Source organism: Lethenteron reissneri, chromosome 8, assembly GCF_015708825.2.
Source record: "Lethenteron reissneri isolate LAM-NWPU_2019-01 chromosome 8, ASM1570882v1, whole genome shotgun sequence".
Classification (NCBI taxonomy): Eukaryota; Metazoa; Chordata; class Hyperoartia; order Petromyzontiformes; family Petromyzontidae; genus Lethenteron; species Lethenteron reissneri.
The window spans coordinates 8,896,252-8,907,978 of record NC_083786.1 but is presented as its reverse complement, the minus strand read 5'-3'; the positions used below and the strand labels follow the sequence as shown (position 1 = coordinate 8,907,978).

Here is an 11,727-nt window from a genome sequence, read left to right as displayed (position 1 = left end):
GGCAATAGCCCTTCTTCAAGCACAGTGTGTTTATTGTAAGGAACCTACCCCATTCAAATCTTGATACGCATGTGTGTAGAACTTCTTTCGCACCGTACGTAGCCAACCGTTGCCAATCGAAGTTGCGGGGGGAACACAACAAACTAAACACAACACGCAGTTCTAAAGAAGTTACATTTCATTCCGGACGATTATTTAAAAGTGCACATAGCTCCAGTGGCGTCCTGGCATTGCAAACGAAGAGAACGTTCCAGACGGCCACAGGAAGCGCATCTGATGCAGTGGCCACCGTCCTTTGTTCGATGGCCACACAAAAGCCGCCGCTGTTGCGGGGATGACGTTCGCGATTATGGTTTAGGGGCCGTCCATAAATGACGTCACGCGATTTTGGACGATTTTTGACCCCCCCCCTCGTCACACGGCGTCACAAAAAGTCAGACCCCCCCCCTCAAATATGACGCCACAAAGCTCTGCTCTGCTCCCCCCCCCCCCCAAAACCATATTTCCATTTTGAAAATAAACATGCTTCAAATCGCTTTCAACTATTGTCATTGTAGTGCGTATTTAATGTGGCGCTGCACTCTGATGTTGTATGAGTGTTGTTATAACAATTAGTGTTGTTATAACAATTCTATATTTATTTAAAGTTGCGCATTTTGATGTGACGTCACATTTCTCACCCCCCCCCCCACCCTCGTTACACATCGTCACAAATGTCGAAGCGAATTAAATAGCAAAGACAAAGATCCCGCACCCCGTAGCCTTCACAGACTGTTGGGGCAAGTGCTGGCAGCGAGCACCTATGAAGGTCGACACGGTGAACGCGAGGCGGTGTTGTGCCAAGCAACCACGCCCGGCCGCCTTTGTCTCCCCAGTGGCGATGATAAAGACACCGCACCGGGCATTCATTTGAGGCTGAGTAGACCTATGGGGAGGCCCAGGACCGGCTCACACACTCGTCACTGATGTTGGCCGTGAGCGTTTTTGTAGCGCGGCGCTCCACACAAACACTGAGCACGCGTAGTTAGGAAAGCCTTACATAAGCACCGTTTGCATATTAACGATTGTTCTTCTTTGTTTTTTTTAAGTCTCACTTTTGCCCGTCTCGTTTGCGCCATTAGCTTAACAGAACAGCATATGAACTGGCACATCATCAACGGCCGTGATCTTGTTCACCGCTGGATAAAGTCTCCTCCACATGCCGACATCCCCGCACGGCAGACCTGGCAATGGCAAAATCCGCCTCCTGCACGTGCGCTGAAAGAATAAATCGCTCCAAACTTGCGAATGAGAATGATTGTTCTTCTTGGTTCTTTCGGTAAAGTCACGTAGAATGGAAATAATAAAATACAACATAATAAAATAATTCTCACGACGTTTCGGCCACAACGCAAGCAGCCGTCCTCAGGTGAAGATCAGGTCTGTCGGGGAGACAGCGTCTACGTGATGACTTTACCGAAAGAACCAAGAAGATGAATCCCTGCAGTCACGAAAGCTTTAAATCGAGAATGATTGTGTTGAGCGGGCCGTGTATTTTACACCTCGGACTTCAGGGCTATCCTCCCGCAATGAAACCGCCTTCGAATAACCTCACCGTGACACGAGGGCTCTCGGCTTTTGTCATTTGACGTAACCACCCCATATTCACGGTGACAGTAACCTTTATCGAGTGGAGTAAAGTGATTTAACACGAGGCTCAACACCTATGAGAGTTACAATACACTAATTGCAGAGACATGAATACATGGTGACTGAAAACCATCAAGGATGTACCGCTGTTACACGCGGTATGACAGGATGCTGCATCACAAATAGACATCGCGTAGCCCAAATCAATGTCATTACCAAAGAAATAAAAACAAACTCACAACATTTACTCATACGACCACCAAGCAAGCAAAAATGCCGTAAAACACAAACAACACAATCAGGATGGATTCAACAGGCTTCCCCACAAAAAAAAATCTAAAGCACTACATCTAAAAATCTGAACGTCACGAAAGAAAATTTTAATAAATCTTAGATGATGCTACGTTACGTGCTGAAGCGAGTTTTACTTCAGTTAGCTAAATGGCTCTCCGATCACGCCACGCGAAAAATGCGAACGTCGCCGGCTTGGCCAGCGAGAAGGCTCCGGCGTGTCCAAGAATACGCCCAACATGGCAAACTTGACATCTGATTGGTTAAAGGATGACAATCAACAACATCGTCCCCATTTGCTTCAACAGCAGAGGGGATTCACTCGACATTCTGAAGGCCCTCGGGGTAGATTTTTCACCCGGAGAGACGGAGACGGCACAGGTGGAAAATCCGATTGGATAAACGCTCTCATTTATATATGAGCTGCACTGGAAGCAGCGCAACCGAGGGAGAGAGTAGCAATGAAATGACGTTAATAGACTGATGGGAACGAACTTTGTAAAATACATATAGCATTCAAGAAAAAATATATTAAATTATGAAAAAGTTCTGATTCTGACAATTTCTAGGCCAGCAGAGAAGGTCTTGCTGGCACTGGCGGCCAGCCTCTGGACTGTTGACAATTTTACTTTTAAAACAAATGAGTTGATGTAGTACTGCAATATAAGTTTAATTAGTGCAGGGTACGTCTAGTGAGTAACTATTCACGAGCAGATTTCAGACTATTCATCAGGACATAATTGAAAATGTAATTATTATAGTGCAATCCACTCTCTCTCTAGCTCTCTCTGGACTCTCTATTGATGCTTCATATTCTTGGTTCTTTCGGTAAAGTCACGTAGAAGGGAAATAATAAAATAATAAAAAATTCACATAATAAAATAAAATTCTCACTGTCATTTTCAGAATTTTATTTGATGTTATATTTTTATTATTTTATTATTCCCTTCTACGTGACTTTACCAAAAGAACCACGAATATGAATCCCTGTAGTCACGAAAGCTTTAAATCGAAAAATCTATATGTGCTATGCAGAAGAGCTATTGCCTGAAACGTCACCTTACATATATTCTTCTTAAGACAGTGTTATTGGCGATTGTGTTGTATTTTTTAAAATATTATATCTCTATGTTACATGCCCTTTGGGGTGCATTGTTTATATATTTCCACTTGATAATCTACTTTGTTGAGATATCATTTGTGGCCGGGTCGCTTCTGAAAAATAAGCTAATAGCTCAATGGGCTTTACCTTGTAAGATACAAACATAGTTTATTTTTATACAATTTTAAAGCAATTTGTTTACCTTTGCACTCCTTTCGTGTTTTTTTATTGTTTGTTATTGTAACGTTATTACCCGCCACTAGTGGACATCTGTGAAATAGAGCTTAATAGCTCACCAGATTCCTCCAGTATAAATATATTTTCTGATTCTAATGCAGCAGCATCACCGAAAAAAAGTACAGTAATAATCGGATAGCCAAATCTTGAAACTAAAAAAAAGTCTAATTTCGAAGCGTGTTTTTTCGGGGAATACAACAAAATACGCAGTAGCAACATTTGATTTATTCTTTATTTTTCACGTGTACAAAATTTCATGTAAAAAATGTCAAGAGTTGACGGTTATAAACAATTGAGTTCTAAATCCATGACAAAGCATTGGCTGTTAGTACAACGTTGTATTTACAAATCACGTTGGATAATCTTACGTACCAAAAGATTTTTTTTACAAAGATTATACATTTAATTTTCACTATATCACAAACAGCAACCTGTAACAGCTTGTCATGAAGTACATTCTTAAATACAGATGTGCAGGGGTTTAAAGGTTATCCTCTTATTATGCAAGGGATTTTCTGTGGGCAGCCTGAATTTTCTTCCATATAAAAATAAAACTCAATTTTAAAAAATGGATTTGGCCAAATTCTCCTGGAAAAGACCTCCCTGAAAAAAAAACCAGTACACACAAGGGGCTTTTCCCAGGTAAATAATTATTGAAATAAAAAAAATATTTAGAAATTATCATTTATTTGACCAACATAAGAACTACATAGGTGGCTGTGTTTCCGAAGGTCTCATTGAAATGCCAACATATGACACGTGGCAAGATGTACGTCATCGTATCAGCCATGATTTATCCACTGCTTGATTAAGGCCGCCCCAAAGCTATGCTGGTCGGTGCGAGTTGGTTAAGGGATCAGGGGAGTGGGAACCAGGATCGGTTCGGGTCATCACTCGCCACTGCTGTTAGCTGTGTCTGGGACTCAAACTTAGGTTGATGGTTTTTCCTGGTGAAATGTACGAACCACTGCTCCACCCTATTCTGGATGTAAATTCGTTTAATTATTACTTCATATTGTTCATAGCCTGTAGCCCTTTGGGTCTCAGGCAGTAATTGGTCAAATATTTCTACAACATTCTGAAAAGACTATTTTCTGATACACGAACATTACAATGAGGGCATTACATGAACGTCTATATTAGTGCAAAATGCAGACCACCTCACTGTAGTGGTTGAAAGGTATACACTGGCAATGTTACATTGTGCAAAGTTTGGTTACAAGAATCATACAAAATTACACGTACATACTAAATAAAGATAAGATTTAAAAAAACCCCGTGACTGATTGTACAAAGCAGGGTTTAAGAGAATCAAGAATGACTTTTTAATAACCGATGATTGATGTGGTTAGATAAAATCTATCGGTAATTACTGTGAAAGCTGCATATAAATTTGTTTTGTAGGCGACACAAATTTCTGCAACAATTACCGAACGTGATGAAATATTACATGAAGTCGGGCAGTTATTTTTTACATAAAGCGACAATTCCACCGATGCACTTTAAATTTGTGATTCTTTCGTGGACTTTGTTGATTCGCGCTCCCTCTGACAACGAACGCTCCATGGAATCTGAAGTTCATCTCAAACGATCGGAGCGGAGTTCCTTCATCTTGTGCTGTAGAGGACGTTACCTCCCATGGATATAATATAATGCTTGCGCAACGACCCACACGCACAGAAACAAAACCGTTGACAGACAGCATGCAGTTTGAGGCAACGCAAGCGTTTCGCAAGCAACAGTACGCCACACACAGCTGCGCAAGTATCCACGCTTGTGTTGCCGTGCACAACCCTCCGATGTGTTTTCAGGTTGTACCGTGGTGCTGTTTTTTACACGATGTCTGACGTTTCGCTATCAGACATTAGACAGTGCCAACAAGAGCGTAATTTGCAGTTTACCTGTAAGAGTATGAAAGGCAACGGTAGGAGAGACCGACATTGGGCTTAACGCACAGACTCTCACATCCTCTGTTGATCTTGTTTTGCCACCTTTATTCATTTCCCTTGCTCGTTTCAACAAAAATAACACCCGATGGCACTACCCCAAGTCGTCAGCTTCAATGCGAGGTGTAAGTCACTCTCTCCCCGCATGCGGTGAAGCTTCAGCGTCCAAACAGACCGACGTCATGCGTGGCATGTAACAGCTGCAAACGCATGAACTTGTTTGTCCCACAGACCCTCGCGTCTGTCATTTCCGGCACGGAGAAGTAGCAAATCGAGTGTGAAGGCGGTGCAACTGCCACCCGGGCCCACAGGCCAGAGGGTCCCGGGTCGCCGAGAAACGCAGAAAGTGGGGGGTGTCCGGGCAGGTTCAGGTGCCACCCCTGCCCCTCATCTCATTCCTCGCACCCGGTGGGCCCCCCGCCCCCCGCGCCACGACCACGCTACTGCACTCCGTGGTCATCACACCGCCTTGTCGAGGACGGTGGCCGCCGGGTCTCGCTCGGAAGCCTGCGCCTCGCCGGGACCGTTGGCGGCGGCGGACGGCGGCACAACGTAGCGACTCTCCGCCTCCGCGCAATCGCCGGCGCCCTCGCAGTGCACCGTCGCGCACGAGGCCACGGGCCGGCAGCATCCCGCGGCGCCGCCATCGTCGCCGCAATCGTCGAGGTCCCCAAACGCGGCCGCCACCGTTGCCGCCGCCGCGTCACCGCCGGCGCCGTGGTCCTTATCCGCGGCGCACCACACGGCCCTGGCGCCACCGATGCAGCTGCCGCCGCCGCCGCCGCCGCAGGCTCCGAGCTCCGAGAAGAATCCGGTGGCGGCGGAGGCTCGGCCCCTGTCGAGTTGGTCCGCGTTGACGTAGAGCTCCTCCGGGAGGGACTTGGCGATCTTCTCCAGCTCGTACCGCAGCGACGTGAAGCTGGGACGCTGCGTCGGGTCCAGGTGCCAGCAGCCGTACATCAGGTCGTACCTGCGGCACACAAAAGACGGAGAGCTCCCGTGTGTCACCACGCAAGGACCGATGGTGAAGGTGCCGTCGGCAGCGAGCGCCTATTCAAGGCCAGCACGATGGACAAAGTGGTGCGGCGTGGCCAACACTACTGCACACCGCGCCGAATTTTTCTTCCCGGTGTTGATGTTTATGACACACCGCACCAGGTACTCGTTCAAGGCTGAGTTTGACATAGGGGAGACCCAGGACCGGTTCAGATATCCACCACGAGAATGGAACTGGGGTCGCCGGGTTTGTGGCACAGCACGTTAACCGCTGCGACATGAGGGGCCGTACATTGTGGGCGTGTGTGCACTCACGGACATTCGTCGTGGGGAGAGTTTCAGAGTATGGTGCTTGCCACTTTGGTTTTCCAAACACATGCAAAAGCACTTATATAAGGAACCGGCCAGGTTTTCCTAAATTGAGATCCTCCTTTAAAAAAAGTGGGGGAGCAAGGGGTGGAGGGGGGGGTGCTTTCTCTGAACATTTCTGTTGATGTGTGGGAGGCAGCAAGAATGTCTGGAATAAAAGGAAACTCACGAGGGAGTATTCAGTCACTTTGGAACAAATAACAGCACTTGCTGTACTGTCTCCTGCAACCACTTAATGATGGACGTGATGTACGTATGTTGATCTTCCTTTGCAGCGTATGTGGCCAACCGCGCCGATCATTTGGTTTCTTACAAATCCTCAACACAATACGATGTGGACCGATTCGGCGGCATCAATATGCTTCTTGCACCGAAACAGGGGGCACGTCGATTTCATAGAGAGAGACAAAGGAAGAAAATCTCCGCTGTATAGTCACAACAGACTTTTGGGGCAAGTGCTGTGAGCGAGCACCTATGAAGGCCGGCACAGCACACGAGCGGATGGGTGGCCACCAGCACCACGCCCTGGCCGCCTTTTTCTCACTCGTGGCGATGTCGACTACACACTCGCACCCCGCACTCATTTAAGTCTGAGTCGACCTAGGGGAGGCCCAGAACCCATTCAGATCATCGTCACTGGTGTTCATGGCCGTGAGCGGGAACGATACTCGGGTCGCCAGGTTGGTAGCGCAGCGCGCTAAACGCTGCTGCTGCTGCTGCTAGAGAGACAGACAGACACACCCACCTAGAGGCCCTGTGCCATTAGCACAACCCAAAGGAAACGAGTCGGGGTGGTGGAGTGACGACCGTAGGGGGCTTTGGGGCTTCGAAGCCGCAACGCCTACGTGGCACCGAGGAGTAACAATTCTTTCCCGTGGCGTGCGATGTTTCCAATTAGCGGCACTGTAGTTTCTCCGGCGGGGTATGCATGCATGTATGTGTGTGGGTGAAGCGGAGCGGTGGCACAGTGGGTTCGTGCACCACGCTCTGAACCAAACAACCTTAAAAGTTTGATTCCTGCCCATAGGTTGTCATCGGTGGTGAGCGGTGGCCTCACCAACACCCACGGCTGGCACGTCAAGAGGAGGCTTTCATCCAGCAGTGGATTGACGAAGGGGCTGTAAACTAGTATGATTATTTCAGGGTTTTATGCAATAGTCTGCAAGCATTTCCACACGTCTGATTGGTAGGGTTGACTACGTGCGGTGCGAAAGAAGTTCAACATACATACGAGCATTGATACATGCACATTAGAGTGTAATATTTACAATTTTCCAAATTAAATGTGAATGTGATCATATTATGTTGCATTCGATATCCACCATCTGCACTTCGAATGTGTTTTGAGCCTAGAGAGTGGAAACTGTTTTATTATTTGAAATATTTCACTCGGACCGATACGTTGAGATGGAAAATCCCTTTCAAGGTGTGCGTCCAGGGTGCATGCAAATTGTAAGCTAATTTATTTTATTCAAACAATTGAATTAAGAAACTATCTATTAATCAATTATAATATAGGGACTATTCTGCTTACGAATGAGTTCCGGGTCTGTTCGTAAGTCGATTTTGTTCGCAAGTCCAATTTTACTCCTGTCGATTACAAACGTGTTGTACGGCGTGTACACGGAACACGGGGTATGGCTTCAAAAGTTGTATAATCTCCTGTAGATGTAGATGCCACTGGTTCTTCACGTTCTGCAGATGTAGATGCCACTGGTTCTTCACGTTCTGCAGATGTAGATGCCACAAGGTTCTTCACGTTCTGCAGATGTAGATGCCACTGGTTCTTCACGTTCTGCAGATGTAGATGCCACTGGTTCTTCACGTTCTGCAGATGTAGATGCCACTGGTTCTTCACGTTCTGCAGATGTAGACGCCATCACCGCCATCTATTGTGCGGCGGTTGAACTTACGACTCTCGGTCCGAAAAGGCAACTGGACATACGGGCAGGTTTGTTCGTATCTCTAACAGTTCATAAGTCAAATGTTCATAAGTAGGAGTCCCTATAATGTTTTTCCAATGTCGAAGAGTCCACAGCTTCGAAATTTGAAAAACATACTCCACTTGGGATTATACACGACAATCATCCAACCCAGACTGCCGAAAATGTCACGAAATTTGGTGATCGAGGCTTTCCTGGCCAAAACAAAGCCAAACAAAGCCAAACAAAGCCGAAACAAAGCAAAAAATGGCCGCCCTTATTGTCCGGTGCAGATGTACCGGCCGCTTTGTACCACCAGGTGGCGCCACACGCACGGGATTTGTACTGCCCCCTCCCCAGCAGGGCCAGGGGAGGGGGGCATGCAGGGATGGGTGGGTGAACTGGAATTGACCACCTGTGCACCAGAGGTCGCACCCGTACCCGGCCATCGGGTAGGGTACGGGTATCGGGTACCTGATTGCGACCTCTGCTGTGCACTCTGCCAGGCGCTATTGCCCTCCACCCGACCGTCACCTAATGTGTGTTGTGCGTGTCTGTAATAAGAAGGCCAGGCGTGGCACGCTGGCCACCCACCCCCTCGTGTGCCGTGCCAGCCTTCATTCACAGCACTTGCCCCAAAAGTCCGTCAAAGGCTATAGGAGGGATCTTTGTATGTGTGTATGTATGGGGAGTGGTAGTTCAGCGGTTAGCGCGCCGCGCGACAAACCCGGCGATCCGAGTTCAATTCTCGCTCAAGGCCAACACCGATGACGATTAATCCGAACCGTTCCCGGGCCTCCCCTAGGTCGACTCAGCCTTACATGATAATTACCTGTCGTAATGTGGAAATCATCAGCAACTGGGAGATAAAGAAGACCGTGCGTGGTGTTGGTTACCCACCCCCTCGCGTGCCGTGCCTGCCTCCATATGTGCTCGCCAAGAGCACTTGCGCCCAAGAGTCTATCAAAGGCTATAGGGGGGGATCGTTGTCTTGGTATATATGTGACCAATTCTCGTGGGAAGCTGCGTGCGTTGTGAACGCCCGTCCTGACTGAGATAACACTGATGATGATGATTATGGTGCCCTTGCCAACGCAATTATTTAGTTTCTCAATGGGTTTCTACATGAGCCTGTGTCTCCGTGCGAATCTATGACTCACCAAATGAGTCTTTGAAGTGTACATGTGAGACTGTGGGCAGAGGAGCGACGCTCACAACAATGAGTGAGGCGGTACTGGGGTGGCTAAAATGCAGAAAGTTGGCACAGTGGGGAGCAAAGTTGGTGCGTCATCTCGGTCAGTCAACCCATGGCACCTGGGTCTGTTCCGTGACCTCCCGCCAGCGAGCCCTCGACACTTCACGTGGCCTCAAAGCGCAACTCGAGTGGCACAAGTGTTGTGGTGACGTCAAAAGCGATTTTAGCGGCTGTTGCTGTTCGCTCACAGTTGGTCGAGGCAGTCTGGCGGCTGCTTGAGTCGGTGGCCCTGCTGCAGGTAGTCGTAGATCTCGTGGTTTGCGATGCCGGGGTACGGCATCTGCCCCCGCGTCGCGATCTCCCACATGGTCACGCCAAACGCCCACTGCGACGACAGTCAAGAAACAGAGTTCCGCACGTTTAGGGGCGGCTTCGCCGGTCAACGTTATTCAGAATCACGCGTGTATCCATCGCCGCAATGCGTTTTAGGCTTGCATCATATACCTAGTAAACGCGCAGCGTTAGCAACACGATGCGCCGACATTGGCCCCAACCGCATGGCAACGATGGCCACCTGGGTAGCTGATCGCAGAATTTATGTTTCGAAACAGCAGGGTTATTATTCGCGGAATGACGAAACGCAGCAAAAGCGCTCCGCTGTCAGCAGAGGGTCGTGCGGCAAAATCCATTGTTGTACCGTACTTATATGCTGCTGTACTCCCGGCGTCTTTGCGCCACGCCTTTTTCCAATCCACACCGACTACCATGGCGCACCTCCGATTAGCACGGTTGGCTACGTACGGCGGGAAAGAAGTTGAACATACCGGTACTTACGTACGTGGTCACATGACCCTCATAATGATCCATATTTGCGTGAGAAGGCCCTCGGGAAGCCACCAGGAGGCCAACAACCAGCAATGGATTGAGAAAGGCCGCATTGCGCAACGCGCTCCGAACCCACAGACCTGAAGTTCGACTCCCGGCTGCTGCTAATAGTGTGCGAGTGATATCCGAAGCGGTCGTGGGCGAATCTCCCCTTGACCAACCCGCACTGACCAACGCGGGGAAGTATGGACAAACAACGTCCCCCACCCCTCCCCGCCCCCACCATGACACGACACGATGTGACGTTAATCACCCAGGCAGTGTGTTTACTTCGCATCAATCACAAAAGTGGCCGCTGTCATGGACTTCAGATCAATACTTCCTGTATTGGATATAACCAGGTATGAAGAGTCGTTTCCACCCCCACCCCCAAGTTAGCCAAGCACATGGGTCAGGCTAACTATAGGACCCATCAACAGAGCACCGAACGGGTCAGACCGGTCTCGGATGAGATTAAAAAAGGGAGCGATTGTGCTCTTTACTCAATGAGACGGCGGTTTTCCTTCACCGCTCCCTTGAAACGAGCGCCCGTGTCAAATTAAAGGCGCAGGGGTTGTAACCCCGCTCCTATTCTTGCATGTGCAGACAGACGGCACAAAGGGGGCTTTTGAGCTATAGGAATGGGTTTTCTCTCCCCCCCCCACCCACGTGCGGTATACAATGCAGGGGGAGCGGTGGCGCAGCGCTCAGAGGCACCGAGAAATGAGCCCAGCTACCCGTGTTAAATTCCTGGCGAAAATTTTGGCTCAAATCATGGCCAAAAATCTTGGCTCAAATCATGGCTAAAAATCTTGGCGAAAATCACGGCTCAAATCATGGCTAAAAATCTTGGCGAAAATCATGGCGAACATGTGTGGCGATTAAACCCATCTCATTCGGGCCTATGCCACCGCTATACCAACCCGCAGTGACCAGCGTGGTAAAGTTTACTCGAACAACTCCCATGACTGGGGAGGGTCTAGTAATCCAGCAACTGTGGAGGCAGCGAGGGTTAGTGGTTGACGCACACACACACACACACGTGCGCGGATGTTGTGAAACTCCCTTCGCGTGGGTCGTTGAGGAGGAGCCGTACACTGGCTCGCCAGGAGAAGGCAGTACAGCAAGTGGGCTAATCGCCATCCCTTTGATCTATTTATACGGGGATAGCGTGTT

General features: G+C 48.6%; 1 protein-coding gene across 1 annotated transcript in view; it reads right to left on the bottom strand.

The window, feature by feature from the left end:
* Nucleotides 1-3,473: 3,473 nt before the first annotated feature.
* The window catches only part of LOC133339020 (tyrosine-protein kinase Mer-like), a 71,370-nt gene continuing 63,116 nt past the window's right edge, over nucleotides 3,474-11,727 (bottom strand). The window contains exons 19-20 of the mRNA XM_061547154.1: nucleotides 9,936-10,072; nucleotides 3,474-6,175 (exon numbers count right to left, since the gene is read on the bottom strand). Of these exons, the coding sequence (XP_061403138.1) occupies nucleotides 5,665-6,175; nucleotides 9,936-10,072 (648 nt within the window). The 3' untranslated portion in view covers nucleotides 3,474-5,664. The remainder of the gene's footprint in view (nucleotides 6,176-9,935; nucleotides 10,073-11,727) is intronic.